The sequence below is a fragment of the Amphibalanus amphitrite genome, unplaced genomic scaffold, assembly GCF_019059575.1.
Source record: "Amphibalanus amphitrite isolate SeventyFive unplaced genomic scaffold, NRLGWU_Aamphi_draft 000020F_arrow, whole genome shotgun sequence".
Taxonomy (NCBI): domain Eukaryota; kingdom Metazoa; phylum Arthropoda; class Thecostraca; order Balanomorpha; family Balanidae; genus Amphibalanus; species Amphibalanus amphitrite.
The window spans coordinates 305,894-333,732 of NW_024881516.1; the positions used below are offsets into that span (position 1 = coordinate 305,894).

Here is a 27,839-nt window from a genome sequence, read left to right on the forward strand (position 1 = left end):
AAATGTGGGCCAGTTTCGGAAAAATCTTGAATTCCGTGCGGATGCGGTGTGCAGACACGAATGTGAGTCACCAGAAAACAAAGATGTGTGTCAATATCTCGCGTTTCGACTGATATGGTTGCTACTTGAAACTAAGTAACCACGTACCGCACAAAAAGTAATCACTAACCGCACAAAAAAACGGCCATCAGTTCCATATAGTTCTACCTTCTCATTATACTTAAATCTCTTGCCAACACAAAGAATAACCTGGAAGTGCAGCTACCTGTATATTGGACACCAGCACCCAAACACTCCTCAAACGTACACTGACGCTCACTCGCTCGGGCTGACACTCACGATCCCCGCATTGCATTGTTTGGGGCCGGGTCCCGGGGGCGGGGGCCGGCGAGCAGTCGCCCGCCGCCCCTGGGTCGGCCGTGGTTTGTACATGGCCCGACAGATGGCTGTACTCGCGTCCAGACGGCACAGCCCCGAGGGACAGACAGACGGGACCAGAGGAACAGATAGCCGGGACGGCCAGCGCACTACCGTGCTGCCGCCACCGCGCGGCGCCCAGCGCCGGCAGGGATAGAGAGGCCGGCGCTTATTTAAAAGTAGGCGGTACAAGGATCTATAACATAGCACGTGAGTAAGCTCTGTGGATGTAGCATTACACGCTTAGCACACTGATACAAACATCATTTCCACCTGAACCGCCGACTTTTGATGGGATCAGCACCTTGTAAGTCGCACATAGTGCGGTACGTTGACACTGGCCAATGCCATGTCAATCTATGGCATAATGACAATAACAATCTCTGTGTAAAGTCAAGGAAAAACAGGCATGTTTCCTACCACCGTATATCGGATAGGCCTAGTGACGCTTTAGTTGATGGCGGACTACTAATAAAACAATCGCTTCAGTTACAGATATTTTGTCGTGCCTCTAACGAGCCAGTTCTTGTTTGCTCACCAAGACTTTCCCAATAATACATATTGCAACTGAGGAACGGCCCAACGAAATTTTTCGCCACGTGCTTGGGCATAAATTGGCCGCTTATCTAGCAAACGAGAATTAAATCGTCTTGCAACGATGCCACAGCCGCTTCCGATAGATTTCGTAGTACATTTGCGCAGAAAGCCCTTCTGACAGCCACCTACCCTCTTTCCTAGCGAACATTGCATTGGTTCGATCGCGGGCCCCACGGCTGGGTGGCGACCGAACAGCTAAGGCAGCGGCCGACGAGTGCGTTACATTGTGCGAGGTGCCGTGCAGTGCATACAGTGCGTGCAGTGCAGAGGTGCCAACCGCGCCGTCACACATACACCATGCTCCAATCGCCACAGCTGCGGGCTCAAAACCCGCCTTATGTTCACAGGTAGGGCATGGTGAACGTTTTGTTACCCTGGTAGCGGCCAACGGTTACAGAAACATAAAACGAGCCCAGGGCTGACGAATCGGCTACTGGCGAGCCACAAACTTAGGACGCTTCGACATTTCCGTCATTTAGCATATTGGGTAGATGCGTAGCAAGCAAGCTAAATGAAAATGTTCGCAACAGAGGAGAAGCGTACTTAACTGCAATATTCAACGGTGTCCCGGATCATCCCGACCATTTTACAAACGATTAAGGAGCCAGAGATGACCAGCAAATTAGTCAATCTGCCAATAAAGGCCTGAACTTTTCATACAGAGGGTACACAACCCTCTAAGGCCGTCTAAAACTAGGAGTAGAATAACCATTCCGGCTACATCATCCATCCATCCACCGGCCCACACCGACACCGGACCCGGGGCCAGCTCGTTCAGTCCCCTCGGAGAGGGGTCCCGTGCCCGGCGGACGGAGCCCCGGCCGGCCCGGGCACCTCTGGGAGGTCACCACCCGGCGGGTACAGCTCGGGGAACACTCACAGCTCGGCCGGCTGCGGCGGCCAGCCTCAGCTCGGTACTACAGACCAGTCCGGCCGGCCGGCGGGCGCCGCTCACAGCCCGGGCAGCACCGCGTTCAGGCCCTTCAGCGCCACCTCGTAGCCCAGGAAGCAGGCGGCGTTGGCCGGGAACGCGCGCAGCATGACCGGCGTGAGGCCGCGGAACAGCGCGCTTGGCCCCTCCTTGCGCATCAGTTCGATGAACACGTCCCGGATGCCGCGCGGGTAGGCGCCCTCCGGGGCTGGAGGCAGAGCGGGACAGCGGGTCAGGTGCGCCGCCAGACTCAGGCGGGGGGGGGGGGGGGGAGAGGGGGCGGGAGGGAGTGGTGGGGAATTTCAATAAGTTGACTTAATTTTAAATATGAAGCCATAGCACATAAAAACGACGCCTCGTAGTGCAATTAAACAGAGGCGAAGTAGCTGCATTCAAAAACACGCAGTTAGCCTATCAATCGTGAATCAAATATCATATCAATCGTGAATCAAATATCACCCACTGGGAAGCACAAACCCCCGCCGCCATTTCCCTCCCCCCGTCCCCCCGATTCACTGCGCTGCCCACGCAGCGGCATTACTGACCGGTCTGAAGGCGGCTCTTGAGCACGTCGGGCGCGATGGCCACCGCCCAGTTGAGCATGCCGGCCACGCCGCCGGCGAGCAGGGTGCGCATCGGACCCAGGTCCGAGCGCGACTGGTTGGCAGGCGTCAGCAGCCGCTGCAGCACCTCGTACGAGCCGAAATACATGCCCGAGGCCGGCACATCTGCACGGGACGTCAGAGTCACTCAGACAGACGCGCTGAACGCGTGCAGCAGGGTCACTTTGCAAGACAAGGGGCACAATTACCCGAAAAAGGGGGCAGTACAAAAAAGGGACAGTGTCTCCGAAAAATTAGCATGCAATATGCTTGAAGGCGACGGGAGTCAAAATGCGCTCGCAACCTGAAACGTTCATAGATAACATCCCATCCGAAAGTCTACAGCTCAGAAACAGGCGTACCACGGCCCGCCAGCCAGCCTTGAAGACCAGGGCTGCCAGCCGGCGCCGCCCGCACCGGACGTCCGGTCAGCGCGCTGCCGTTTCCGCCGCGCCCGGCCGCCGCACAGTGTGGCCAAACGCCAGATTAGCGCGAATTTAATCAAAAACGAATTTTGGAATTTTGACTTTTTATACCTATCAGTCGATAGGAAATTGTCCAAAGTATGTCAATATCATAATACTTTGGTTCAATGTCTTCCTTTTGGTGTCCAAAACGCTAGCTTAAGTGGACATACGCAATGCCGGTCCCGGCAGTGCTGAAATCGTCGAAAACCCGCGTCACGATTACAACACATTTCGGCGTAATTGTCGGAGAGGTTTGGAAATAATTAGAAAGGCATATGATTACTGAGCCTCTATTTGATAGTATACCCGAATTCTATAGGTATCCTTGGACTAACCGATGAGTTATGCTCATTTGAAAATGACCTTTTCAGACATCCCCTGAAAACACTGTCCATCTTAAAAACGTAGAGATATAAGAAAATGGCCAAAAAAACTCCACGCCAAATCTACCATGAGAAGATTCGCCACACTTTTCTGGACATGATCCATTCAAGAAACCCTGCCCCAACCTGCCCCCGGCCTTTGGCTCAGCTTTGAACGTATCGGGTTGGCCCGCCCGGGGAGGTCCGGCTACAGAGTGGGCGCGGCGGCGGCTCCTCACGTTACGTTGATGGCTCAACCGCTGTATTTCTAACTTGTTATATTGCAGAATACGGTCGCCAATGACTAAATCTTGGCAATTTTTTAACCCTCGCCCATATAGGGGGTGAGGGTGGGGGTCGAAAGGACCCCTCTCGGTTTCTCGCAAAAAGCGCATATAAAAAGCGGCCGATCGCGACGAAACTTTCAGTACCTACCCTCGAGTTTATCAATTTTACACCTACCCTTTAAATTTCGCGACCCTGACCCCAATGACCTTTGACCTGTGACCTATTTCTCGAGACCATGTTTGGCCGGAATCGCGATTGGGCATATGTTTGCTTGCATTAGCCGCGCGTTTGCAGTCTTTTCGTGGCTTCCAGCGTCTAAATATGTGATATTATGATGTTGGTCCCATGCGTTATGGTCGATGTCAAGATCACTTGAAGGTCAGGTCAGTTTAATGACCTTTGATGACCTCGGTTCACCTTTTTTAGTTTTACATGCTTTCAGGCTAGTTTTTGGAGCTTATTTCGAATTTAGTAACCATTTGAACATTTAGGAAGAAGTTCTGGTGCCTTCGTAACATGCAACGAAGCTGTCACTGGCGGTTGACACCTATTAGTTATGAATACCCGGCAGGACGCCTACTGGTTGGCCTGACCTGACCTGACCCGACCTACGTTCGCGGCTAGCAAAACACCAATACGGGCGAGTGTTAATGACATGAAGGTGCTTATGGTATAAGTCTTTGTTTTTACTCCCCTTGCTGAGGTTCGGTCCTATCGGTGCGTGTATTTCTGCAACTGTCTACCGATTTATGTGCTTCACCAGGAACATTCACACAGAAACATAATTAGGTGTTGATTTTTTTTTTCAAGCAAACTTTGGACAATCATAAGAATTTACCAGAGAATTGATGGGAATTTCTTAAACGATTCCTCCTCCTAACATGCCCATCATTGCTGGGACCCACAATTTTATGCCTCTTATTTGCGGTTAAATTCCAGGATTTCGTAATCAGAGTCGGAGTCGTTCGGAGTCAACCCGGAGTCGGAGTCGTTCGTACCTGAGCATGACCGCATGTACCTACTGTGCACTCAACATAATGGTCTGTTGTTCGTCGTCACTGCGTGTGCTTTACGAGTCATGTGCGCACTCGTGTGTTCGTCGTAACTGCGTGTGTTTTACGATTCATCCAGTGTTTCTTTCACATGCGTTCCAGACCTTCCTGTAATGCGGATTATGCCATGTCTCTTTTGACCATCATGTTGCTTACTGGGGAAGTTACCACGTTCATTTTCATTTCTAGCTTCCGCAACAAGATCTCGTGCCTGCGTTTCGCATCCACTCGTTTCCGTGGGGGCATACCTGAGCATGACCGTATGTACCTACTGTGCACTCAACATAATGGTCTGTTCGTTTATTGCAGAGAGTTGCCTCATTCAATAAACAACAAATTCGAATGTTTGAAATGCTTATTCAGCTAGTTCGGAGTTCTGACCCCAGTCAGAATCGGAATCGTAATCGATTTTGGAATCCGGACCAAGACTCGTAGTCTGAGTCACCGAAAATCCATCGACTGCGTGGACTTGCCATGGCTGCGGAGTCAGAGTCCGAGTTGATCGCATAAGTCGACAATTTTGCCCGGAGTCAGAGTTGAAATTGACTTTTGAAAGCCGTAGTCGGAGTCGGAGTAACTCCATCGACTTCACAGCCCTGGTAAGCACATCACCCGTCGTAAGCTAGTTCTCCTTACTTTTAGAGGCGGAACTATGCCATAATATGTCAGCAAGCATTTACAATGCATCGTAAAAGGTCTCACATAGGTTTAAGTGTCAAATTTGAAACCAGGGGACTATTTTCAACGGATCTGAGCAGCGCTGGGATTAAATTCGCGCTAAACTGGTGTTTGGCCACACTGTGCGCCGGCCGACCAGGAAGGAAGCGGGACAGATAGGAGGCCAGCGGCGCCGGGCTGCAGCCCAGCGCGGCCGGCGCAGCTGTGTGCACGTACACGCAGACCCAACGAACCTGGACAGGAGCGGTAAAACGAACCAACTCCGAGAACCCAGTAGAGGTCGACGTACGGAGATAGCACAGGACCCGGTGCACCCGTGGAAGGACACTGAGGACGAATGGCTTCCAAATAAAGTAACATTATCGAAAAGAGCATAGAACGTAATTGTAGATTGTGCAAACAGTTGACAAAATGAATCATTGAGGGAGAGAGCCTAGAGACTAACATGAAGCCCCTTGGTGAAGAGGTCGCAGATTGGAAGGATCTGGTCTAAAACCACTATCGGAATCTGGTGGGGAAAGATCCAACCGGAAAGAAGTCGGGAATTCCAAAGGAAGGAGCGTCCAAATAACGGACCAGTTTCCTGGTCCTCACGGGGTAAGTCCGCATAGTCACACTGACGCATCACTGGGTCAGTTATCGAATTACCTCCCCTGCCAAGCTCGAGACTGGGGGCCCAGTCGAGGTATATCCGCCCAAAGCTGCACAGCGGCCGATACTGTGTGGGGCAGGGAGAGGAGGGAGGCGGGAGAACATCCGGAGTGTCGGCGCCGAGTCCATCCTGCGGCGGGGGTCGGGCCGCAGAGCGGAGCCGCCCGCCGCCGGGACCGCACGGCAGCGCCATGGCCCGCGCCGCCACCACCGCCGTCATCGCCCTCTGCCTGCTTCTGACGCTCAGCGGTGCTGCATCGGTAAGCTGGCGGGCGCCACCGCACCATCTTCCTTTTAACAATTTAATCAGCTTTTCTAAAGCATTAAAGCTATACGCCAAATAAAGACAGCTGCTCTTCTCTAATATGTAGAGATCCCGTTAGATGTTCATTCTCCACTGTTGACCTGCCCCGTGCAATGAACAGTGAGTTCCCACCGTCCACTCGCACCCTGTGACTGACAGAGTGAGCCAGATGAGAGTCAGACGGCGTCCCCCGGCGGCTCGTGCCCGGCCGTCTGCACGTGCCACCTGACCGAGCGCAGCCTGGTGCCGCTGGTGCGCTTCTCCGAGACGGGCGACCGAGACCACGACTCTGAGCACCACTGGCAGTACTACCACCAGCGGGAGGTGAGTTAGCATACCCACCACTGGGGTAAGACTACCACCAGCGGGAGGTGAGTTAGCATACCCACCACTGGCAGTACTACCACCAGCGGGAGGTGAGTTAGCATACCCACCACTGGCAGTACTACCACCAGCGGGAGGTGAGTTAGCATACCCACCACTGGCAGTACTACCACCAGCGGGAGGTGAGTTAGCATACCCACCACTGGGGTAAGACTACCACCAGCGGGAGGTGAGTTAGCATACCCACCACTGGCAGTACTACCACCAGCGGGAGGTCAGTCAGCATACCCACCACTGGCAGTACTACCACCAGCGGGAGGTCAGTCAGCATACCCACCACTGGCAGTACTACCACCAGCGGGAGGTCAGTTAGCATACCCACCACTGGCAGTACTATCACCAGCGGGAGGTGAGTTAGCATACCCACCACTGGCAGTACTACCACCAGCGGGAGGTGAGTTAGCATACCCACCACTGGCAGTACTACCACCAGCGGGAGGTGAGTTAGCATACCCACCACTGGGGTAAGACTACCACCAGCGGGAGGTCAGTTAGCATACCCACCACTGGGGTAAGACTACCACCAGCGGGAGGTGAGTTAGCATACCCACCACTGGGGTAAGACTACCACCAGCGGGAGGTCAGTTAGCATACCCACCACTGGCAGTGCTACCACCAGCGGGAGGTGAGTTAGCATACCCACCACTGGCAGTGCTACCACCAGCGGGAGGTCAGTTAGCATACCCACCACTGGGGTAAGACTACCACCAGCGGGAGGTCAGTTAGCATACCCACCAATGGCAGTGCTACCACCAGCGGGAGGTCAGTCCGATACAATCCACAGCTTGCCGCCGCTGTCATGACCGCCGGTTCCATCGCCCCGCTATGAAGTGTTCAATAGCGCCTCAGATCAGGTAAAGGAAATATACCACTTTCCTGAAATTAGTATTTTGCTCCATTTTTATATTTATGCCTAAAATGATCAGAAAAGAAAAGAACTAATATTTACCAAAGGATCTTTTTTTAATTATTTTCATATGGGAAAAACGATTTACTTTATAAAGAAGTGTTTGCCGCGAAAGCTTGTTTGTTACGCGTTGGCCAACCATACTGTGTAGTTCAAAAACCAGCTGCATGCTGATTGGCAGCTGGTTGCAGCCTGAGGTGGCTGCATTCTTCTACAAGGAACACATTCCTCTACAAGGCAATCTTTTCGGAACGAGAAATGGAGTATCCTTGCCTAGGGTGATCGCTGTGGCGTAAAAGCTCCTGATTTGTTGGTCTCAGTTCAAGCATGGATGATATAACACTGGATTGGTGTCTCGTGGAAATTAACATTGGGATCCGCGACATTGGGATCAGGCCTGCCATCTAGCGAGAGAATTATCGTAAGTTAGGAGCAAGCCGAGTGAACGCCATCTCTCAGCATTATGACACACGTGGGTGTGGTGTGTTAGTTGGCTTGAAGTGCATATTCCCACGAGTTGTAGGTAATCTTACTGGACCTGAGACGACAAAAAACGTCTTAAATGCTTGAAAGCCAAAAACGTCAAGCAGCCTTTAGGTAATAACGAAAATAAAATGCGTGAGACGGTGTGTATTGAAACGCCCAGTTCCATCGGCTTGTACGACCTTTTATATGGTCATTTACTCACAATGGTACACTCAAACTTGGTACACAAATGTCACATCGATGCTCGCACTGCATTGATCAGTGCTATACATTGGTGCAGAGCTGTTAGGAAAACGATGAAATGAGATGCGTGGTGTTTAGGTATGCCTTTCTTTTCCAGCAGCTGATTGATTCGCAACAGGAGATCCTTGTTTGCGAAGGCTTCGTCTCCCTTTTCCACCCCTTGTTTAAAATAACATTAACAATGTACGAAGAAGATCACACATACAAGTTGTTTTAGGCGGCTATCTTGGGCCAGGGCTGCGAAGTTGTAGTCAGAGCCAGCGGTTCTGTTCCGACTCGGAGTCGGTTGATTTTTAAAAGCTGTAGCCCGAGTATGAGTCGAACGTCACCGAAAAGTCATCACTCCACAGACTTACCAGGGCTGCAGAGTCGGTGTCAGAGTCGGAGTCTGTGTGAATTGACAGTTCTGCCCGAAGGAGTCGGAGTCGATATTTGGATACCGGAATCGGAGTTGGAGCCAAAGTTACTGAAATTTCATCGACTACGCACCACCGGTTGGGTCCTTTTCATAGAGCGTTTTGAATGACATATTGAGCGGCAATGACGTTAGCAATTCCGTTTAAGTCTTTCATTAGACTTATAGATAGTACACTACTTACGTTCGTTTTGTTCTTTGATCGGACAATTTGTTTGATTTAGGCCAAGTAAAGACTCGTTTGAAAAATAGCGAAAACGACACGTGCTGGCGAAGTCTCCAATAACTCCCTGTTTCCCGATTTAATGAGGAAATAACATGGAACTGCTTATCTTCTTACTGACCCTGCACATAAATCTATTAATTTCTTCGCTTTTACTGACATATAAAGAAATAACCTTTTGAAAAATTGCACAACAAGCCTGCTACTACACTACACTCCCGTGTGTCACAATGCTAATCAGCGGCGTTCACTCGGCTTGCTCCTAACTTACGACAATTCTCCCGCTAGATGGCAGGCCTGAGCTCAATGTCGCCAAAAACTGCGAAGACACCAATCCATTATTATCTCATCCATGGTTCAAGCTACAAAACTGTTATTACAGTTCAGAACCCCATGCTAAAAGTGATTTATTTCCTTTAAGCCATTCGTTTGACGTATCGATCTCGTATCTGCCGACTCCTCTGTGCCTCCATGCGCCCATAGCCCGCTGACCGGCTGTGTTTCGCTCCGTGCCTCCACACTCCCAGAGCCCACTGACCGGCTGCTCCTCCTGTGTCGCAGACCCTGAATGGCAGCTCGGCGGCGGCCGGCGCCGACGGGCAGCCTGCCGAGACCGCGGACCTGGTGGTCTCTGTGGTCTGCGCGCTGCAGTTTGACACGGACACGGCCGCCCTGCTGCAGCAGCTGCCGGTCGACACTAAGGTCGGTGTACACCCGGTGTGAGGCCGCCCGCCCACCGCAGGTCGGTGCACACTGCACAGGGTTACAGAGGATGAGCCCAAATGGCTCACTTCCTCTCACCACAATACAGTGACTAGTTGGATAAAGTAGTTCAGCTCCACATCGTAGACGGGATGCCGGTTAATGTTAATTACCTAGGACAATATGACGCAATTGAAATGGTCGAAGGCATGCTGGAACTTCGTCGACGATAGGCTGGTCGGTATTCTGAGGGAACCCAAAACAAATTGTAGCACCAGTCATCGCAATATTGTGCTCGAAACTGCCATTTGCCTATTTGGAATGTTCTTTGGAACGGTATGATTTGTGTTGGCCTGTCACTGTGAGAGTTATTCAGTTTAATCTTTACAAAGTTTTCCGTTTCCGCCTATTCGTCTTGCAAAACAGTACTGCTTCCCGTGCGTAGCACTGCTGCCATCTATTGGTAAAGTCACAACTATTTGCCAGCGCTGCCGCCGGTCCGGACCGTGCGGCACAGCATACCCGCAGGCGTCCACTAGCAGTGCCATCTAGCGAGAAAATCATAATTCGGTGTACGGCTTTGCGCCGTCGATATTACAAATGCACCTGAAGAATGGAATGTAAAACAAAACACAGGATATACACTTTTCTATCATCTTGACACCGTGTTCAGCGTCATAGGGCACCAGTAGTGCCCCCTCCCCAGCGAACCAGCGCCGGACACTGACCCCGGCCCGTCCGCCGGCAGTTTCTGTCACTGCTGCAGGCGCCCGACCTCCCGGCCACCTTCATCCGTGCCGAGCACTTCTCAGCGCTCACTCAGCTCGAGGGACTCGAGATCCACGGCTTCCACGCGCACGACGACTACAGCCACGACCACGCCGCCGCCGCCGGTCTCCATGGCAACGACTTTGCGTCGATGTTGGCGCGCGCCGGCCGTCACCGCGGTCTGCTGGAGCCCGCGCAGCCGGCCAGCGCGCGCATCGCGCTCAGCCCGGACGCGCTGCGGCCCCTGTCGCGGCTCACCCTGCTGAACCTGGAGCACGTGCTGCTGAGCCCGGAGGCCAGCGGCGGCCCGGCGGCGGCCCAGTACCAGGTGGTGAGCGCCGCCGGCGGGGACGGCGGCGCGGCCGGGCCCCAGGTGCAGCTGGTGGTCGCCGAACAGCTCGAGGTGGTACCCTACAACGAATTCCGGCTGCACGCGGCGCCGCAGTACTCCAGCTTCGCCAACCTGACGTCGCTCGAGTTCCTGCGGCTGGCGCACTCCGGCCTGGAGGAGCTGCAGTGGCAGCTGTTCGAGGGTCTCTCCGAGCTCAAACACCTGAGGCTCGAGCACCAGCTGGTGCGCACGCTGCCCGACTTCGCCTTCTTCGGGTGCCCGGCGCTGCAGCAGCTGTCGCTCGCCGGAAACCGTCTGCTCACCGTCAACATGAAGGGCTTCGCCGGCCTGCTCGACCTGGAGACGCTCGACCTCTCCGACAACCTGATCTCGGAGCTGAGCTACGTCACGTTCGCGCCGTTCCCGCGGCTGCGCGAGCTCTCGCTGGCCGGCAACCCGATGAGCGCCGTGCTCGAGGGCGCGCTCGACATGATGAACGGCACCGAGGTGCTGCGACTGGGCGCCGCCGACACGCCGCTCACGGTGCGGCCGCGCGCGCTCCGACACCTCAGCGAGCTGCGCGAGCTCAGCGTGGCCAACCTGACGGCGCCGGGGCTGCGCGGCGAGCTGCTGGCCGAGCTGCCGCAGCTGCGCCGGCTAGAGCTGCACGGCGACCTGGGCGAGCTGCGGTTCGACGCCTTCTCGGGCGTGCCGCGGCTGGAGCGGCTCGACGTGTCGCGCTGCCGACTGGAGGACGTCTCTCAGGACGCGTTCCTCGGCCTCGGCCGGCTCACCGTGCTCGACCTGTCGCACAACGCGCTCACCGAGCTGGCCGCCGAGACGTTCAGTCCGCTGTCCTCGCTGCGCGAACTGTACCTGCACCACAACCACCTGAGCTGGCTGAGCCCCGAGGTCCTGAGCGGGATCCGGCCCAAGCTGCTGCAGCTGCAACACAACCCGTGGGAGTGTACCTGCCAGCTGGCATTCCTCAGCGCCGCCATGACCAACAAGGTGAGCCGACGCCGCCACATCCAATATTAGAGCAGCGGCAACTCATTTCGACTTATCAGATAGGCACAAAAAAAAAGAAAGACCCGGCAGAAGAAGCAACAAAGTCACAAAGGTAGTATGCTATGTCGTCCCGGCTAGAAACCATCAATAAGTATCTATCGATCATTTGTAGCGCTTCGCCTGTCCCAGTAATTGAATCAGCGAAGACACTAGCTAGATATCGATTGAAAGAACATTAGATTGATTGAGCAATCAGTAGTCCGTTCTCCGCCCAGCCGGCTCCACTGACTTTGGACCGGCGGGTCTTATCCACTGACAGTGTGACGGTCAGTGTCGCCCGGCGCGGCAGCCCAAACGCTGCCTAGTAACAGGGCGCCCTCTGGCAAACTCCAAAGGACAGCACCATCTATCGTAGATAAACAATTGCCACACGCGAACTTTGGACTACAACGGAATGGATAGCCCTGATAATTTATGGGGATGCGTCCAAACAATATTCTACCAGGCCGATCTACTAGACATATAAGCAAAAACCATTCCTGGTATATATCCATCTTGAACAGATGTTCATAAACACAGGGTCGCTGCTCGGCAAGGAATGCCCATATGCCCCCCGCCCCGCAGCCAAAACAGGTGGATACTTCAACGAATAGGGCGCAACTTCCAGCGCACCTTCCAACGACATGCAGCAGCAGAAGTCCCTGCCGCCACCCCTACCCCCTACTGACGCCCTCCGTACGGCGACAGGCACGCAGCGAGCACAGGACCGTCTGCGAGTGGGACAACAGCGCACCGGGCGGCCGATCGTGCCACCACGAGCACCGGGCGCACCTGCACTACGACGCCCGGCTGGAGCCGCGCTGTCACCAGCCGGAGCAGTTCCGCCACTGGGGCCTGTACGAGGTGCTGCAGCAGCAGCTGCGCTGTCGGCGCCGGCCCGCCGCCGGCGGCCGCGCGCGCGCCCAGCTCCACCCGGAGGCCGAGGACGTCGACTACCTGGCCGCGCCCGACGCCGACGTCGTGCTGCTCGACGACCGGCAGCCGACCGAGGACGACGAGTACGACGACTACTCGGCGGCCGCCATCGCCGACCAGGAGCTGGCCATGGCCGAGTATTCTGCCGACGACTACGAGCCGGAGCCGGAGCCGGAGTCGGACCCGGAGCCGGTGCAGCAGCAGAAGCCAGCGAACGTACTGCAGCCGGAGCCGGAGCCGGAGTATGCCACCATACCGCCGGAGCTGTTCGCCAAACTCTCCAAGAAGGCACAGAAGCTGGAGCGCGAGCGAATGAACCCGAAATTCCGCAAGTTATATAACCTGTGACGTCGCGGCAGACCTGATAGGCACCAGAAGACCGATAAAAAGTTAGCGTGGTGCCTTCGACGAGCGGTGACTGATCACAGCGCCGTATAGTGTGTTCAGTGTGTGCCACCGCACACAGCAGCCCCTCCCCACTGAGCTGTTGGCGTGCGGCAGCCTCCAAACTTCGCGATCATTCCTTACTCTGCAGGTGTCTCATATCTTTGTCAGGTTTTACTTGGACGAATATTTTTCGTCCGCTTCAGCGTGTGTTTCCACCGTGTATGTTGTTTGTGACGATTAGGATGCCAAACTCAGTGCCAATGATCAGCAGACGTGTTTGCATTTGCTATTCTTGGGATCAACCAAGCGCGAGGCAATGATATTGGATGATGCCCATCACGCAGTACAATAAAATGTCATAACTCCAAACGAATCGGCCAGAAACGAGAAGAAATAATGACCCACAACCGTTTTATTTTAATCTTCATCCTTTAACTGCATGTAATGTTAGAGAGATGGGTCTAGTCGTTCTCCAAAGATTAGGCGTGATGAGTAAGCAAACACAAACAGAATGACAATGTGGCTTACGCAACCCACTGATCCATCCGGTTCCCAACAGGATAGTAACTGGTTCTCTGCTCTGCGGACGCATTTGAACGCATCTTTGTTTTTTCGGGTGCTGATGTAAAACAGGACAGCTTGGCATCCCTCAGGCGTAATTTTCAATGGCTGCTATCATTTAAAGATCATCAGTTCTCATTAAATTCATCGTTATCAATAATTAAGCCTGTAGTGACGATTCAAGTGACGCAAACATTTCAATTTGAGCTTTTTGTTTTATCGTCAGAAAATGGAGTAAAATATAATAATTTTTGAAATGATGGGCGGAAGAACCACCGCTAGTCTACTCCAACTGTGAATGCTACAGCCCGTTCACCTCTTCCCGACTGTGCAGCCCCGTACCTCTGAGAAGGGTGGCGCAGGTGCCCTTGTAGATGCTGCGGATGCCGCCCTCGCGGAACAGCTGCTTGGCACAGTCCAGGGGACCCGCGTACTTGGCCGGCCCGGTGCCAGCCGCCTGGATCTGCAGGATCGAACGACCGATCAGCGGCCGACTCGCACACATTTGGGGACGTCGACGTAAACTGAGCCTACGCTTGGGTTATCTTGGGTTGCATGAAAAAAGATAAAAAGGTACTTACTATTTGCACACACGTTTCACAAGTCCGTCTCCGAATTAATGCCGTGCCCTCCGACACGGTACCTCTCCTCCCAACACTCCCAGCGCAGTGCCTGCGGCACCTTCCTACCTGGAGGAGGCACTTGATGCGCTCTCCGGGCGCCATGATGCCGGTGGTGAAGACGCCGGCCACCATGCCGGCGTTGAAGAGCTGCAGCACGGTCAGCTCCTGGTCCGGGCTCTTCTGCTGCAGCCGCTTGCCGATGCTGTTTCCGAGGAAGCAGACGGCGAACATGGGTGTGACGCCCACCAGCGGCGCCGCCATGCCTGAGGAGAGGCGAAGGGGACAGCGGTAAAACCATGGACAACAGTCTGCCATCGCCAGTCTGTGCCAAGACTCAGTGGTGGGTCGGCATTGATGGCAAAAAGTCCAGCACATTACAAAGATCATTACATTACACTGAGGTGCGGCTCTGAACTGTCCCACCCAGATTCTCGATAGGAAGCCAAAGCTTCAGTAAGAGTGACCGCATCCAACAAAGGCTGAATATTGGTCTCAAAGTCTCAGACTCTCATGAGTGGGGTGACATCTTGCAGAGACCCCACATTTCAGGGGACTCACAAATAACAATACTCAACAAGGCCCTCAATCCCCGCCAAACTGCCATCTCGCTCCTCTGTAAGGTCACCAGACAGTCGAAGGACCTCACAATGACTCCTGAGGGTCTGATGCTGGTATGTGAGGACCTCAGCCCAGTCTGAGAGGATCCTGGAGGCTGTAATACTCAGAGTGGTATGACCCCAATGACCAACAGGGCCTACAGAAACTCCTGCTCTGATCTGACCTGACCCACCTTTGGGGAGCTGCTGGTTTTTTCTAATATTGCAATAAATGTGCCATATAACAGGACTGTTCAGAAGCAGGATACAAATATTTATGCAAACATAGCCTTGATAATATGAAAGTTGATAACATGACCAAGGGATGGCAACTCTGACTCTAAAGCAAAAATGTGTACATTTTGTCAACTCTAACTCATTCCACAACTGTCAACTCTAATTCTGACTCCACTGTTACCTGGCATACAACTTCAGCAGGTAACCACTCCATTCATCAATGGTTTGGATGCTGGAGCTATTACAACATGCAATTGTCACTGCTCAGCGTTTAAGGAGTTTCAGCCTTGTTGGCTTGGTATCATTCTTGATGAAGAATGTAGTTCATGGAAACACATCGAATGTGCCATGGGGCAGCTTGAAAACAAACAACTTGTCTCCTGCAGCAATGGTAGAAATTACAGCAGTTATGGTCACTCCAGTCACTCGGGAGTGGGGAAGGAGAAACACTTTGCCTTCCTCCTGGTCCTAGCATAGGCAGGCACACACAAAAAAACCTCAGTCTCCAACAGACATGCCTCGCCTCAGTTGCCTCAGAACAACTACAATGTGAACAATCGCCAAGGAATGCAAACAAGATTACTTGCATTGGTTTCTCAAGAATGGGCTAACATTTTAGTCCTCACCTTTGTAGAGACCCTTAAAGCCTTCTTTGGCAACTGTCTGCTTGGCACAGTCAAATGTGCCAGTGTAGAGAGGCTTCTCCCCAGGGGCTGGATTTGGCATGGTCTGGAGCCGCACCTGGGAAAGAGGAATAACATTTAGCTGCTACATAATCTGGTATTAGTAGAGCAGACGTCACACGAAGGTTTTCCAACCAAGGAGAGGCGCTATGCCTGGAGGTACTTCTTTCTAACAAAACCTAAACAAACCTAACCTAACAAACCGACAAAACGACTTTTCATCCGCTTTTACCAGTGTCAACCACAGGCTGCTTTTATACAAGCTTCGTCACTCTTTTAAAATCACTGGACCCGCCCTTGGCTGGATTGAGTCCTACCTGCACCAGCGCTCCCAGCGAGTCATTATCGATGGGAAGCGCTCTGACTGGCTGCCGGTGCTCTCCGGAGTGCCGGAAGGCAGTATTTTGGGCCCGATTCTGTTTAGCTGCTATGTTGCAGATATTCCGAGATGTATCAGCAATGGTTGTCTTGCCTACGCTGATGACGTCAAGATTTTTCACCGCGTCAAAAATCACAAAGACATTGATTCTCTTCAGGCTGATCTGGACCGCCTTTGCGAGTGGTCAAAATTCTGGCGCTTGAAACTCAATCCATCCAAATGCAAGGTCATCACGTTTACTCTACGAAAGTCTCCATTCATACACTCGTATATTCTGGACAGTCACCGACTTGAGCGTTGTGAGCATATCCGTGACCTTGGAGTGATTTTAGACAGTAAGCTCACCTTTGCCCAGCAAGTTGACGAGGTGACCAGGAAGGCTAACCGCATGCTTGGCTAGCTCATTCGGAGCATGCAGACCGCGCCATGTATGCGCGGAACTAGGTTCGACCATCGCCCCGTGATGACTGCCTATATCGCCCACGTCCGGTCGGTGATTGAGTATGCCAGCGTCATATGGTCAGGGGCTGCTGTAACCCACATGGCCCGCCTAGAGCGTCTCAATCACCGCTTTCTTATGTGGCTAGCTGCAAAAACACAGGGTAGGTGTCCTTCTCTGGACTACCAATCCCTTTTAAATCACTTTAGATGTCAGTCAATTAAGGCACGCATGACACAGGCCGATATAACTTTTATGCGTTCTATCTTTAGCGGCCGGATTGACTGTCACGAGCTGGTGGCGAAATTCAGCCTTGTCACTCAGGTTAGGCGTTCTCGGCACACAGGCCTTTTTCATGTCCCATTTGGCAGAGTTAACGCTGTGAAGTGTGGCTTGTTTATTCGACTACCCAACCAACTAAACAAATTCTTACACGAGCATTCGGAGGCAGACTTCTTCCAGCCGTCATGTCATTGGAGAGCACTACTGCTCCGCTTTGCTAGTAGTCAGGGCACTTTTAATGAGTGATATCGACTGATGTCAGCCAGCACTCTTTGCTATTTACTTTCTGTGATCGTGTCTGGTGTATGTGTATGTATGCTGGGAGGGGATTGTATGTGTGTAGGGGGAGGGCAGAGCGGGTTGAATGCCTGAGGGGGTGGGATGGGAAATTTTATTGCGACTGCAGCCTTAATGTGGGCCTCGGCCTGTGGTTGTTATGAAATAAATAAACAAACAAACTAACCTGACCTAACCTAACCTACAAACCTACAACATAAAAACCTACAACCTACAACCTACAAACCTACAGCACCTCTCCTTGGTTGGAAAACCTTCGTGTGACGTGTGCTCTACTAATGCCCATAATCTTATCTATTGCCCTGAGTGCTGTTCACGGGCACCTGCGGTGACTGCGGTAGCTGCGGTAGATCGCAGGCTGAAAGTCCCGCCCACTTGTGTATACGTCATCACGCGTTCGTCTGCGGCGGCTGTGTCAATTTTGCGCCCAAGTAACACGAATGCGCAACTGCCGCGCCACTTTGTATGACAAATGGTTCCTGCGGCCGCTGCGGTCGGATCGTTCCGACCGCAGGAGACGCAGGCGACCGCAGCCGACCGCAGCCGTATGACGTCACACCACCCGCCCCATCCCCACTTTCTGTGACGTCATTACCCGGCTGACCGCCGAGCCGCAGCTACCGCAGCTACCGCAGGTGCCCGTGAACAGCACTCTGCTAATATTAAACTTTTTAACATACAAGTAACCTATATACAAGTAACCTATGTTTCATAGGCATGCTCAGAAATACTACCCATCAGACAAACTGTAACGAATGAACAAATGCGGAGTCTGCAATGCAATTATGATTAGCAATGCAAAAAACAGCAAGTGTTACTGATCATGATATTTCAATTACATTACAAAGAGTAGGTATTAGGTTCATATAACAAGATTAATGAATAAATAATGCATGTCTCAAGTAAAAAAACCCAAAAACATCGGAACTATTCTAAAATAGCACACCTTTATGGTATCGAGAGGGTGTCCAGTGACGACCAGGCATGATCCGCCGAATCCACCCGCGATGAAGTCCTTAGCAGGGCTAACTTTCCTCGCCATGATTTTACACTATGTAGGAGACTTATTGATGAGAAATATTTGGTAGAAATAGATCAATAAAACAAAAACAGCAGTCCGTGGATCACGACCACACTCTTCAAGCTCAAGCAAATAAATGAAAGTCAACCACAGTCAAATGCGCCATCAAACGTATCTGCGCCAGATATTATAACATATCTTTCTAAAGTTCTTGATAATCAGCGGATTTTAAAAACTTTTTATTTATGTGCTTTTTTTACTGATTTTTACACGCTGCAGTGCCGTAAGAATCTTGGCAGCAGTGCTGCCGCTATGGTACGATTGTACCAGATCTGGTACATTTCAACACTTTCTGGTACGCTGGTACACTGAGGCCCAAATCTGGGGGTGAGACTAAGTGCTTACTTCGAAATCTAAGCGGCGTTGCGGCATTGGCGGTTATGTGCGGCGTGTATGCCGCATGATTAGTAAGCGGCGACCACTAAATTAAAGACTCAAACGCTCCGACCGGTTTTCAATGAATAACACTGCATGCCAAAAATGTCGATCGCTCTCGTTATAAGATATTTACATGTAGATTTATGTAGATTTATGTAGATATTATGATGTAGATTTAAATAACTAAGTTATCTACATCATCATTTTGGACCAAATTAATACTTTCAATTTAACTCACTCATTCCTTCCTTTGTTGGCTCCAAAGTCCAAACAGTCTCTCGATTGTCTGGAAATCGTATGCTAAGTCCCGTACTTGTAGGTATGCGACTGGTGCATATAAAGGCCGATGTAAGAATTTGAATAGGCTCTCGCATGCGATTTCCTGGCTACCCAAAAAAGTCTGTTTCAGTCATGCTATCAAAACATGGTATGTCAGCCCGGTCACCGGCTTATGGTGCTCTGCTTGTAGTGCCCCTGACCGTCACCGACTCTCTTCCCTCCTGAACACTCGCCCGTATTGGTGTTTTTCCAGCCGCGAACGTATAAGGGGGGGGGGGGGTCCGTTGGACCCCTCCTTGCCGTTTGGCCCATGATCGAGCTAGAGCAGTAGAGCTTCGCAGAAAAAAACGAGCGTGTTGCCCGTGACGAAAGGAAGCCGATGATACCCAATTTTAAAGGGACCCTCCCACCTTCAAAAAAGTTTATGAATTGGCATGAAAGTGATGTCGCTCGGTTCAGAAAGAGCGAAAACGAATATCTACCAAATTTCACCGAAAAATATTCACCGGTTTTCAAGATATTAGACTTTTACTTTTGTTTACTTTTTGGGATCTCCGCTGTTCCTAGCGACTTTATTTAAAAGTGCGGCATTTGTTGCGCGCAACGCAGCATATACCACCGCGTGCTACAAAACGTTTTAGTCAAACATTTAACGGACGTTCGAAAGCCTGATGACGTCATCAGATTCCCGTAATGGTTAAGAGATAGGGACCACGCTGGTCCCACCCTGCAAGTAAAGGGAAGAAATTTCTTGAACACCATAAAGCTGCGGGGGTTGCGACCAGGATAAATGGTGGTTTCTGAGCCTGGCCGCAAACTTGGCTATCTCAACTCAAAACTAATGTTAAGGTGGGAGGGTCCCTTTAACCCTCGCCGGCACAGGCCATTTTGCGTCCTTCGACGGCACAAGGGGGGGGAGGGTACGACCCCCCTCGCGTTTGGCCCCTGATCGAGCTAGAGCTTCGCGGAAAAAAACGAGCGTGCTGCCCGTCATGAGAGGAAGCCGATGATATCCAATTTTAAGGTCTTTGGTCATCGGGTGACCTTCCAGGTCAGGTCAATGACCCGAAAATCGGGAAAATCGGGACCTGTTAGAAAGTCGCAAAGTGTGGCTGCCATGGGGGTTTCCCGGTGTACTGCTGATCACGAATATCGTGTTAGTTTTGATCAGAGATGATGTCTTTAAGCATTTAAGGTCGGGTCAGGTCGACCTGGTCGACGGGGGGAGGGTGATGATGTGAAAAGCCACAGCTTGAAGTGGATCATTCGTTAATAAACATTCTGATTCTGATTCTGATTCTGACGCCGAATCGCGATTCCGGCCAAACATGGTCACGGAAAGTAGGTCACAGGTCAAAGGTCATTTGGGTCAGGGTCATGAAATTTTTAGAGTGGGTGAGAAATTGATCAATGCGAGGGTACTGAAAGTTTCGTCACGATCGGCCGCTTTTTACGCGAGTTATTCGCGAAAAACCTTAGGGGGATGCATCAACGGGATGTCCCCTGTGCCAGCGATGGTTAAGTTGAAGATATTAATTTGGTTTAAAATGATGATGTAGATAACCTAGTTATTTAAATCTAGATATCTTATGATGAGAGCGATTGACATTTTTGGTATGCAGTGTCATTCATTGAAAACCAGTCGGAGCGTTTCTGTCTTTAATTTAGTGGTCGCCGCTTGCTAATCATGCTGCATACACGCCGCACACAACCGCCAATGACGCAGCTTAGATTTCGAAGTAAGCATTTAGTCTCACCCCAAATCTGGTACATTTCACGGTTTTGCGCAGGCATTTTTTTTTACGTTAAATTTATATATTTCTGCCTCCAAAAATCAATCAGAATCAACATTAAAACGAATATGCTGTAACAGGAAGACCACTTAAATAAGCATCTTCCTAAGCATATTCCTATAGTTCGTTTTTTTTTTCAAAACCGGTTTGAATCCAAGTACATTTTTCGACTAAGCACGCGTTTTATCCAGCGAAACGACCAAAAACCACAGACGTAAAAAGACCTATGGGGAGGGCGGCAAACGCCCCCCCCCCCCCCCCTCCGCCGGCGAGGGTTAAACAGCATCAGCTTCCAACGCCGATTTCATGTACTTATATTCCCATCGGTCCTTATCGATGGCCATTCTCACATACAAAATGAAACGGCCGAACGTTTGGATCCAATATATGATGAATTTTGTCTTCATTAAGCCGAAAAACGGGTTAGAAAAATGACTAGTTTGTGTGTTAAAGGGACCCTCCCACCTTCAAAAATGTTAATGAATTGGCATGAAAGTGATGTCGCTCGGTTCAGAAAGAGCGAAAACGAATATCTACCAAATTTCATCGAAAAATATTGGGTGAGACTAAATGCTTACTTCGAAATCTAAGCTGCGTCATTGGCGGTTGTGTGCGGCGTGTATGCAGCATGATTAGCAAGCGGCGACCACTAAATTAAAGACAGAAACGCTCCGACTGGTTTTCAATGAATAACACTGCATACCAAAAATGTCAATCGCTCTCATCATAAGATATCTAGATTTAAATAACTAGGTTATCTACATCATCATTTTAAACCAAATTAATATCTTCAACTTAACCATCGCTGGCACAGGGGACATCCCGTTGATGCATCCCCCTAAGGTTTTTCGCGAATAACTCGCGTAAAAAGCGGCCGATCGTGACGAAACTTTCAGTACCCTCGCATTGATCAATTTCTCACCCACTCTAAAAATTTCATGACCCTGACCCAAATGACCTTTGACCTGTGACCTACTTTCCGTGACCATGTTTGGCCGGAATCGCGATTCGGCGTCGACCAGGTCGACCTGACCCGACCTGGTCTAAATGCTTAAAGACATCATCTCTGATCAAAACTAACACGATATTCGTGATCAGCACCCCGGGAAACCCCCATGGCAGCCACACTTTGCGACTTTCTACCCAGTAAACATGCCGACGTCGGCACGACGTCGGGCCGAGGCTCGGCCCGACGTCGGCCCAACGTCGGTTCAACCTCGGCCCGACGTCGGCTGGACGTCGGATATGCCCGCATGTTCCGACGTCCAGCCGAAGTCCAGCCGACGTCGAGCCGACGTCGGGCCGAGATCGTTTGCCGAGGTTGACGAGATCGTTCGTCGTTGGACCGACGGGGCCGACGTCGGCATGTTTATTGGGACAACGCGCCAAAAATATCAACCGGCGGCGGGATTCGAGCCCCCCAGTCGCCGACGTCGGCATGTTTACTGGGACAACACGCCAAAAGCATCAGCCGGCGATGGGATTCGAGCCCCGTGTCATCCGAACGCGAGGTTAGTGCGCTAACGACTACACCACGCAGCCAGCTAACGAAACTGGTTTGTTTTGTTGGGTTATGCCCTTTCGGTCTGACAAGACCATTTCAGAGCCGGAAGGATCATAGGATGGAGACATTGGTCTTCTTGGCGAGCACCCTGGGTCCAGTTCATATAGAGTCCCTGGTCCCATTGCTGTTACGTGACACTTATTGGAAAGGGCGACCCCACAATTGATTCATATAGCCACTCTTACACACCTGCACCAACGTTTCCCAAAGTGTCCCTTTGATAAGTGGCACTTTGGCAAAGTGACACTTGCCGACTGGCCTTTCTATATGAACTGGGCCCGGCCCTGGTGAGTTGCCGGGGCTGAGCCTGACCAAAGGATAGGCCGAGCAGCCCCCAAGCACTCACCGCACCCGGCTACGGGCGAGCTCGGCTTACGGGCAATCCCAAATGGGATAAAGTTTCCCGTCCAGTCCGGATCAGGGGGTTGCGGCGTGGAGGAAGATTTGAGTTTCCTGAGGATATTTTGAATACAGAAGCTCTTTATGAAACATGAAACATGTATTTTATATTATTTTAACGGTCAAAACAGCGGCCGATGTCGGTCCGACGTCGCCCCGACGTCGGCCCGACGTCGGCTGGACCTCAGCAATTGATCTCGGTCCGACGTCGGCCCGACGTCGGCTGGATCTCGGCTGGACGTCGGAACATGCGGGCATATCCGACATCCAGCCGACGTCGTGCCGAGGTTGAACCGACGTCGGGCCGACGTCGGCATGCCGATGCCGAGTTGCCGACGTCACCCCGACGTCGGCCGACGTCGGGCCGACGTCGGCATGTTTACTGGGTAACAGGTCCCGATTTTCCCGATTTTCGGGTCATTGACCTGACCTGGAAGGTCACCCGATGACCAAAGACCTTAAAATTGGATATCATCGGCTTCCTCTCATGACGGGCAGCACGCTCGTTTTTTCCGCGAAGCTCTAGCTCGATCAGGGGCCAAACGCGAGGGGGGTCGTACCCCCCCCCCTTGTGCCGTCGAAGGACGCAAAATGGCCTGTGCCGGCGAGGGTTAAAATTGGGTATCATCGGCTTCCTTTCGTCACGGGCAACACGCTCGTTTTTTTTCTGCGAAGCTCTACTGCTCTAGCTCGATCATGGGCCAAACGGCAAGGAGGGGTCCAACGGACCCCCCCCCCTTATACGTTCGCGGCTGGAAAAACACCAATACGGGCGAGTGTTCAGGAGGAAAGAGAGTCGGTGACGGTCAGGGGCACTACAAGCAGAGCACCATAAGCCGGTGACCGGGCTGACATACCATGTTTTGATAGCATGACTGAAACAGACTTTTTTGGGTAGCCAGGAAATCGCATGCGAGAGCCTATTCAAATTCTTACATCGGCCTTTATATGCACCAGTCGTATACCTACAAGTACGGGACTTAGCATACGATTTCCAGACAATCGAGAGACTGTTTGGACTTTGGAGCCAACAAAGGAAGGAATGAGTGAGTTAAATTGAAAGTATTAATTTGGTCCAAAATGTTGATGTAGATAACTTAGTTATTTAAATCTACATCATAATATCTACATAAATCTACATAAATCTACATGTAAATATCTTATAACGAGAGCGATCGACATTTTTGGCATGCAGTGTTATTCATTGAAAACCGGTCGGAGCGTTTGAGTCTTTAATTTAGTGGTCGCCGCTTACTAATCATGCGGCATACACGCCGCACATAACCGCCAATGCCGCAACGCCGCTTAGATTTCGAAGTAAGCACTTAGTCTCACCCAAAATATTCACCGGTTTTCAAGATATTAGACTTTTACTATTGTTTACTTTTTGGGATCTCCGCTGTTCCTAGCGACTTTATTTGAAAGTGCGGCATTTGTTGCGCGCAAAGCAGCATATACCACCGCGTGCTACCAAACGTTTTAGTAAAAGATTTAAAAATCGTTATATCTCCGCTGACGTCACAAATTCTAAGGGGGCACACCAATGCATTAGCCCCTTAGAATCCGAAAACTGCAATTTTGAAATTCCATATCTCCGAATTAAAGCATTTTTCGATGTTATGAGTGCCCAAACCGGTATTTTCAGGCCATGGCCACCAATTTGGCTATCTCAACTCAAAACTAATGTTAAGGTGGGATGGTCACTTAAAGCCACCGTAGGAATATTAGCTGCCAGCTGCCACCAGTGACGTCATCATAGTATGACAATTTTTGAAGATACAGTTTGCATGTATTTGACGAGCATAATTTGAAATTGAATATTTTACCGGTAATAAATTATTGGCCAGACGCTGAAGTTGCCAAAACTAACGTGAGAGCTTCGATAATAAACTTGGAGCCAAACCGATGTTGAAAAAAACGAACTATAACTATATTCCTTAGCAATATAGTAGGTATGAGAAGTTACAATTATTGTTAGCCTGACTTACGTAACATCAATGCGGTTAAAGCAAATCATATTATGAAGTGGATACGGACAGCAGATGTCGCATAAATCCAAATATAAGCACCAAACACAGGAATTGACCGGAATTGATGTATAATCTTGCTGATCTATGACGTTTTGGTGTATTTTATACAATGGTACATAACTTGGTACATTGGCATACCCCATATGGTACGAAATAGGTTCGTTTTGGTACATTTTCATTCAGAATCTGGTACGTGTCGAAGATTCCCAACGGCAACACTGCTTGGCATTGCCAGTCAAGGCTATAGAACTCCAGGGTATATTGAGTGAAGGGTAGGACGAACTTTGGTAGGAATTTCTAGTATAACTACTAGAAAACCTACTATATGTGGTCGGGACTAGCAAAAAGTTAGTTCAAACTAGAATATGGTAGCGCTTATGGTTGGCAGTCGTGACGCGCACGTGACATTCATTTCTTAAATTTCTTAAATAACAGGTTTTAGGGGTCGATTAGTGGGCAGATACATTCAATTAGCTATTAATAATTGATTATGCAAACGTTCAAGAATCTACATCATTCAATTCTAGCCAAAATCACGCGGTGCTCCCAGGATTCGAACTCACGACCCTCGGATCCGTAGCCCGATACGCTACCGACTGCGCTACCGAGGATCGCGCTCCGATGATCGGAGAGGCGGATCGCGGGTGCTGGCGTGCAGAGAAATCTTTACCCTGTACGCCGTAGAAGATCGGCTGGGTTTCGTGAAAAATGGTAGAGGAATTGTCGAAAGAAAATTCATCGATCTATCATTTGAGACTAAGAACCATTGATTCCTTCAAAGGTTGACCGAGATATCGCTCGCCGAAAACAGGCCATTTAACATGTAAACCCTATGGGCTGGTAGGAAATGTACGCCGTGGAGCAGCAGTGCTACCAACTAACTTCGGCGGGGGCCGATAGAACTCCAGTATTCCTATGACCGTGCCAGTGCAGAGCAAGGCCCTAAAACGTGCAGAGTAAGTGCAGAGTGTACTTGAAGTCAATAAACGGTGAAAAGTGAAAACTGTTACAATTTTGAGCAAATTGAGTTTTATTTACCGTGTCGTAGTCAGATAGACAATAATGAATAATGAAATCTCAATAGAATGAGGCAGTCGTCCGGCGTTCAGGAGGTAAGAGGGCGGCTAAGTAGTAAGTTCCATGCTGCCAAGGCTTGCTGCCGTGCAAAGACAAAAACTACTATGTTGGGTCACCTAACTTCTGACCCAATATGACCTGACCTGACCCAACATATTAGTTTTGGCATTAGTAGAGCAGACGTCACACAAAGGTTTTCCAACCGAGGAGAGGCGCTGTAGGTTTGAAGGTTGCATGTATTTAGGGCCTTGGGTTGCAGGGTAGGTTTGTATGTTTTTAGGTATAGGTTGTAGGTCAAGGTTTGTAGGTTGTAGATTAGGTTAGGTCAGGTTAGGCGTTCTGGGGCTGCGTCAAATGTCCCCGACATCTCAGTGATCTCAATGACTAAAGAGGATGAATTGACGCTGACGGTTCCATATGATCCCGGAGCCGAACCGGACCCCATCCCCACTCCCCAACGGACTACTCTCCGAGTCCGAACTCTGTAAAATCGTGACTGAACCGTGTTTTTGCTCGGTTACCGGCCGCGCAGGGAATAAGGGAAGGATGTTAGTTTAGTCGGGTTGCGTGGAGCTTTGAAGTCCCACTCCCGTTTCAGCCTGGCTTTGAAGCTTATGGATGTCCTGCTTCCGCGAGCAGTGGTAGTCGACGCATCACAGTGAACTGGCTCAGAACTGGGCTCGGATCCTTTGTGGTCTAGCGGCTCATTTCTATTTTGTCGACTTTGACCTTATACTTCAGCGGGCCCGGCTTTGATTTCAGAGGCTACGGTTGCGAATAACAGCGCCGACTTCCACGAGTTCCCGGCGCAGGTTAAAGCGATATTTCAGTCGCCGTATACCACGAGTCTGTATCACCGTCTATTTTGCCTGTCGGTTACGTCATCTCAACGGTGTTTTCCTGTATCTCGATTCTCGCTACCATAGACAATGGAATTGGACATGTCACATCCGATGCGGTCCTGCTGGCGAGGTCCTCTCCACGTTTGTCTACATCAAAGGCCGCTGACCCCTGACAGTGCCGAGTGATGTTTGTTTTGTCAGTTTTATTGGGTAGTAAACCCTTTCGATCTTACTAGCCATGTGAGTTCAGCGGCATGCCTGAAATAATAAGGGACCTATCGACCGACTAGCGTACCGCGGTGGCAGAGCAGTCTTATCTGCCGTTTTGACTGGAGCGTTCCGGTGCAGGACGGGCCGGCCAGGGTAGGTATATGTATTGGACCAGCAGCGGACAGTCGAACCGTCACCTCGGAGGCGTAGGCCCCTCTCAGATTGGCCCTCCACCGGCTGGCTGGTGGTTCGACTGTCAGCTTGGACAGTACACACTGCGATCCGGGAGGAGGATGGGGTCGTACTGATGATAGAGGACCATGAAGTGACCGGCAGACGTTCAGCAGTCACAGTCACACATTCCTACCTTGATGGTGTCCAGCGGGAAGCCGGAGACGATGGCGCAGGCGCCGCCCACGCCGCCCGCCAGGAAGTTGGACAGGAACCCTGTCTGCTCCTTCGTCATGTTGTCCGGCTGTGTGGCTGACGGAGACGGTCAGTAGACTGCGCGCCGCTGAGGTCTCCGCTCGCTGCCGTAGTCGGCTCTGACGACCGAGACGTCCTGGGGCCCGTGCGCTCTCCCTGAGCGTCCACCACACCACGGTGTGCCGCTGCCGTCCGTCCTCTGCAGGCTGCACTGGTCGGTCGGGCCACTCGGTGCCGCGGGTCGTCCCTCGGTCCGTGGGGCGGTGCGGGTCGCGACGGGCACTGTGTGCGGAGCGGCAGTCCTCCCCGACCGGCGGCAGACCACTGTACGACACTGGGCATGACACTGTAACTCAGCCGGGCGCCGCCAGACACCGGGCCGCCCACCCCAGTTTGTTTGGTGGCCCCAGACCCCAGACACGCCCGGTGCTGAGTGCGCCAGCTGGACACGGAGCCTGGTAGATGGAAATTCCCCTCACGCT

The 27,839-nt window shown here is 51.3% G+C and overlaps 2 protein-coding genes across 3 annotated transcripts; one reads left to right on the forward strand and one right to left on the reverse strand.

Moving 5' to 3' along the window:
* Positions 1–250: 250 nt before the first annotated feature.
* LOC122390086 (mitochondrial carnitine/acylcarnitine carrier protein-like) lies at positions 251–27,839 on the reverse strand. 2 transcript variants are annotated; one of them, XM_043382747.1, is made up of 6 exons: positions 27,299–27,839; positions 15,825–15,939; positions 14,432–14,628; positions 14,085–14,205; positions 2,491–2,673; positions 251–2,153 (listed from the first exon to the last, which is right to left on the reverse strand). In XM_043382747.1, the coding sequence occupies exons 1-6, from the start codon at positions 27,395–27,397 to the stop codon at positions 1,966–1,968; spliced, it is 903 nt and encodes a 300-aa protein (XP_043238682.1). In that variant the 5' UTR covers positions 27,398–27,839; the 3' UTR covers positions 251–1,965. The 2 variants fall into 2 exon arrangements, with proteins under 2 accessions (XP_043238682.1, XP_043238686.1); XM_043382751.1 differs by lacking the exon at positions 27,299–27,839 and adding an exon at positions 18,225–18,694.
* On the forward strand, positions 6,185–13,550 carry LOC122390083 (protein artichoke-like). Its single transcript, XM_043382735.1, has 5 exons — positions 6,185–6,305; positions 6,509–6,673; positions 9,569–9,709; positions 10,458–11,819; positions 12,567–13,550. The coding sequence occupies exons 1-5, from the start codon at positions 6,237–6,239 to the stop codon at positions 13,140–13,142; spliced, it is 2,313 nt and encodes a 770-aa protein (XP_043238670.1). The 5' UTR covers positions 6,185–6,236; the 3' UTR covers positions 13,143–13,550.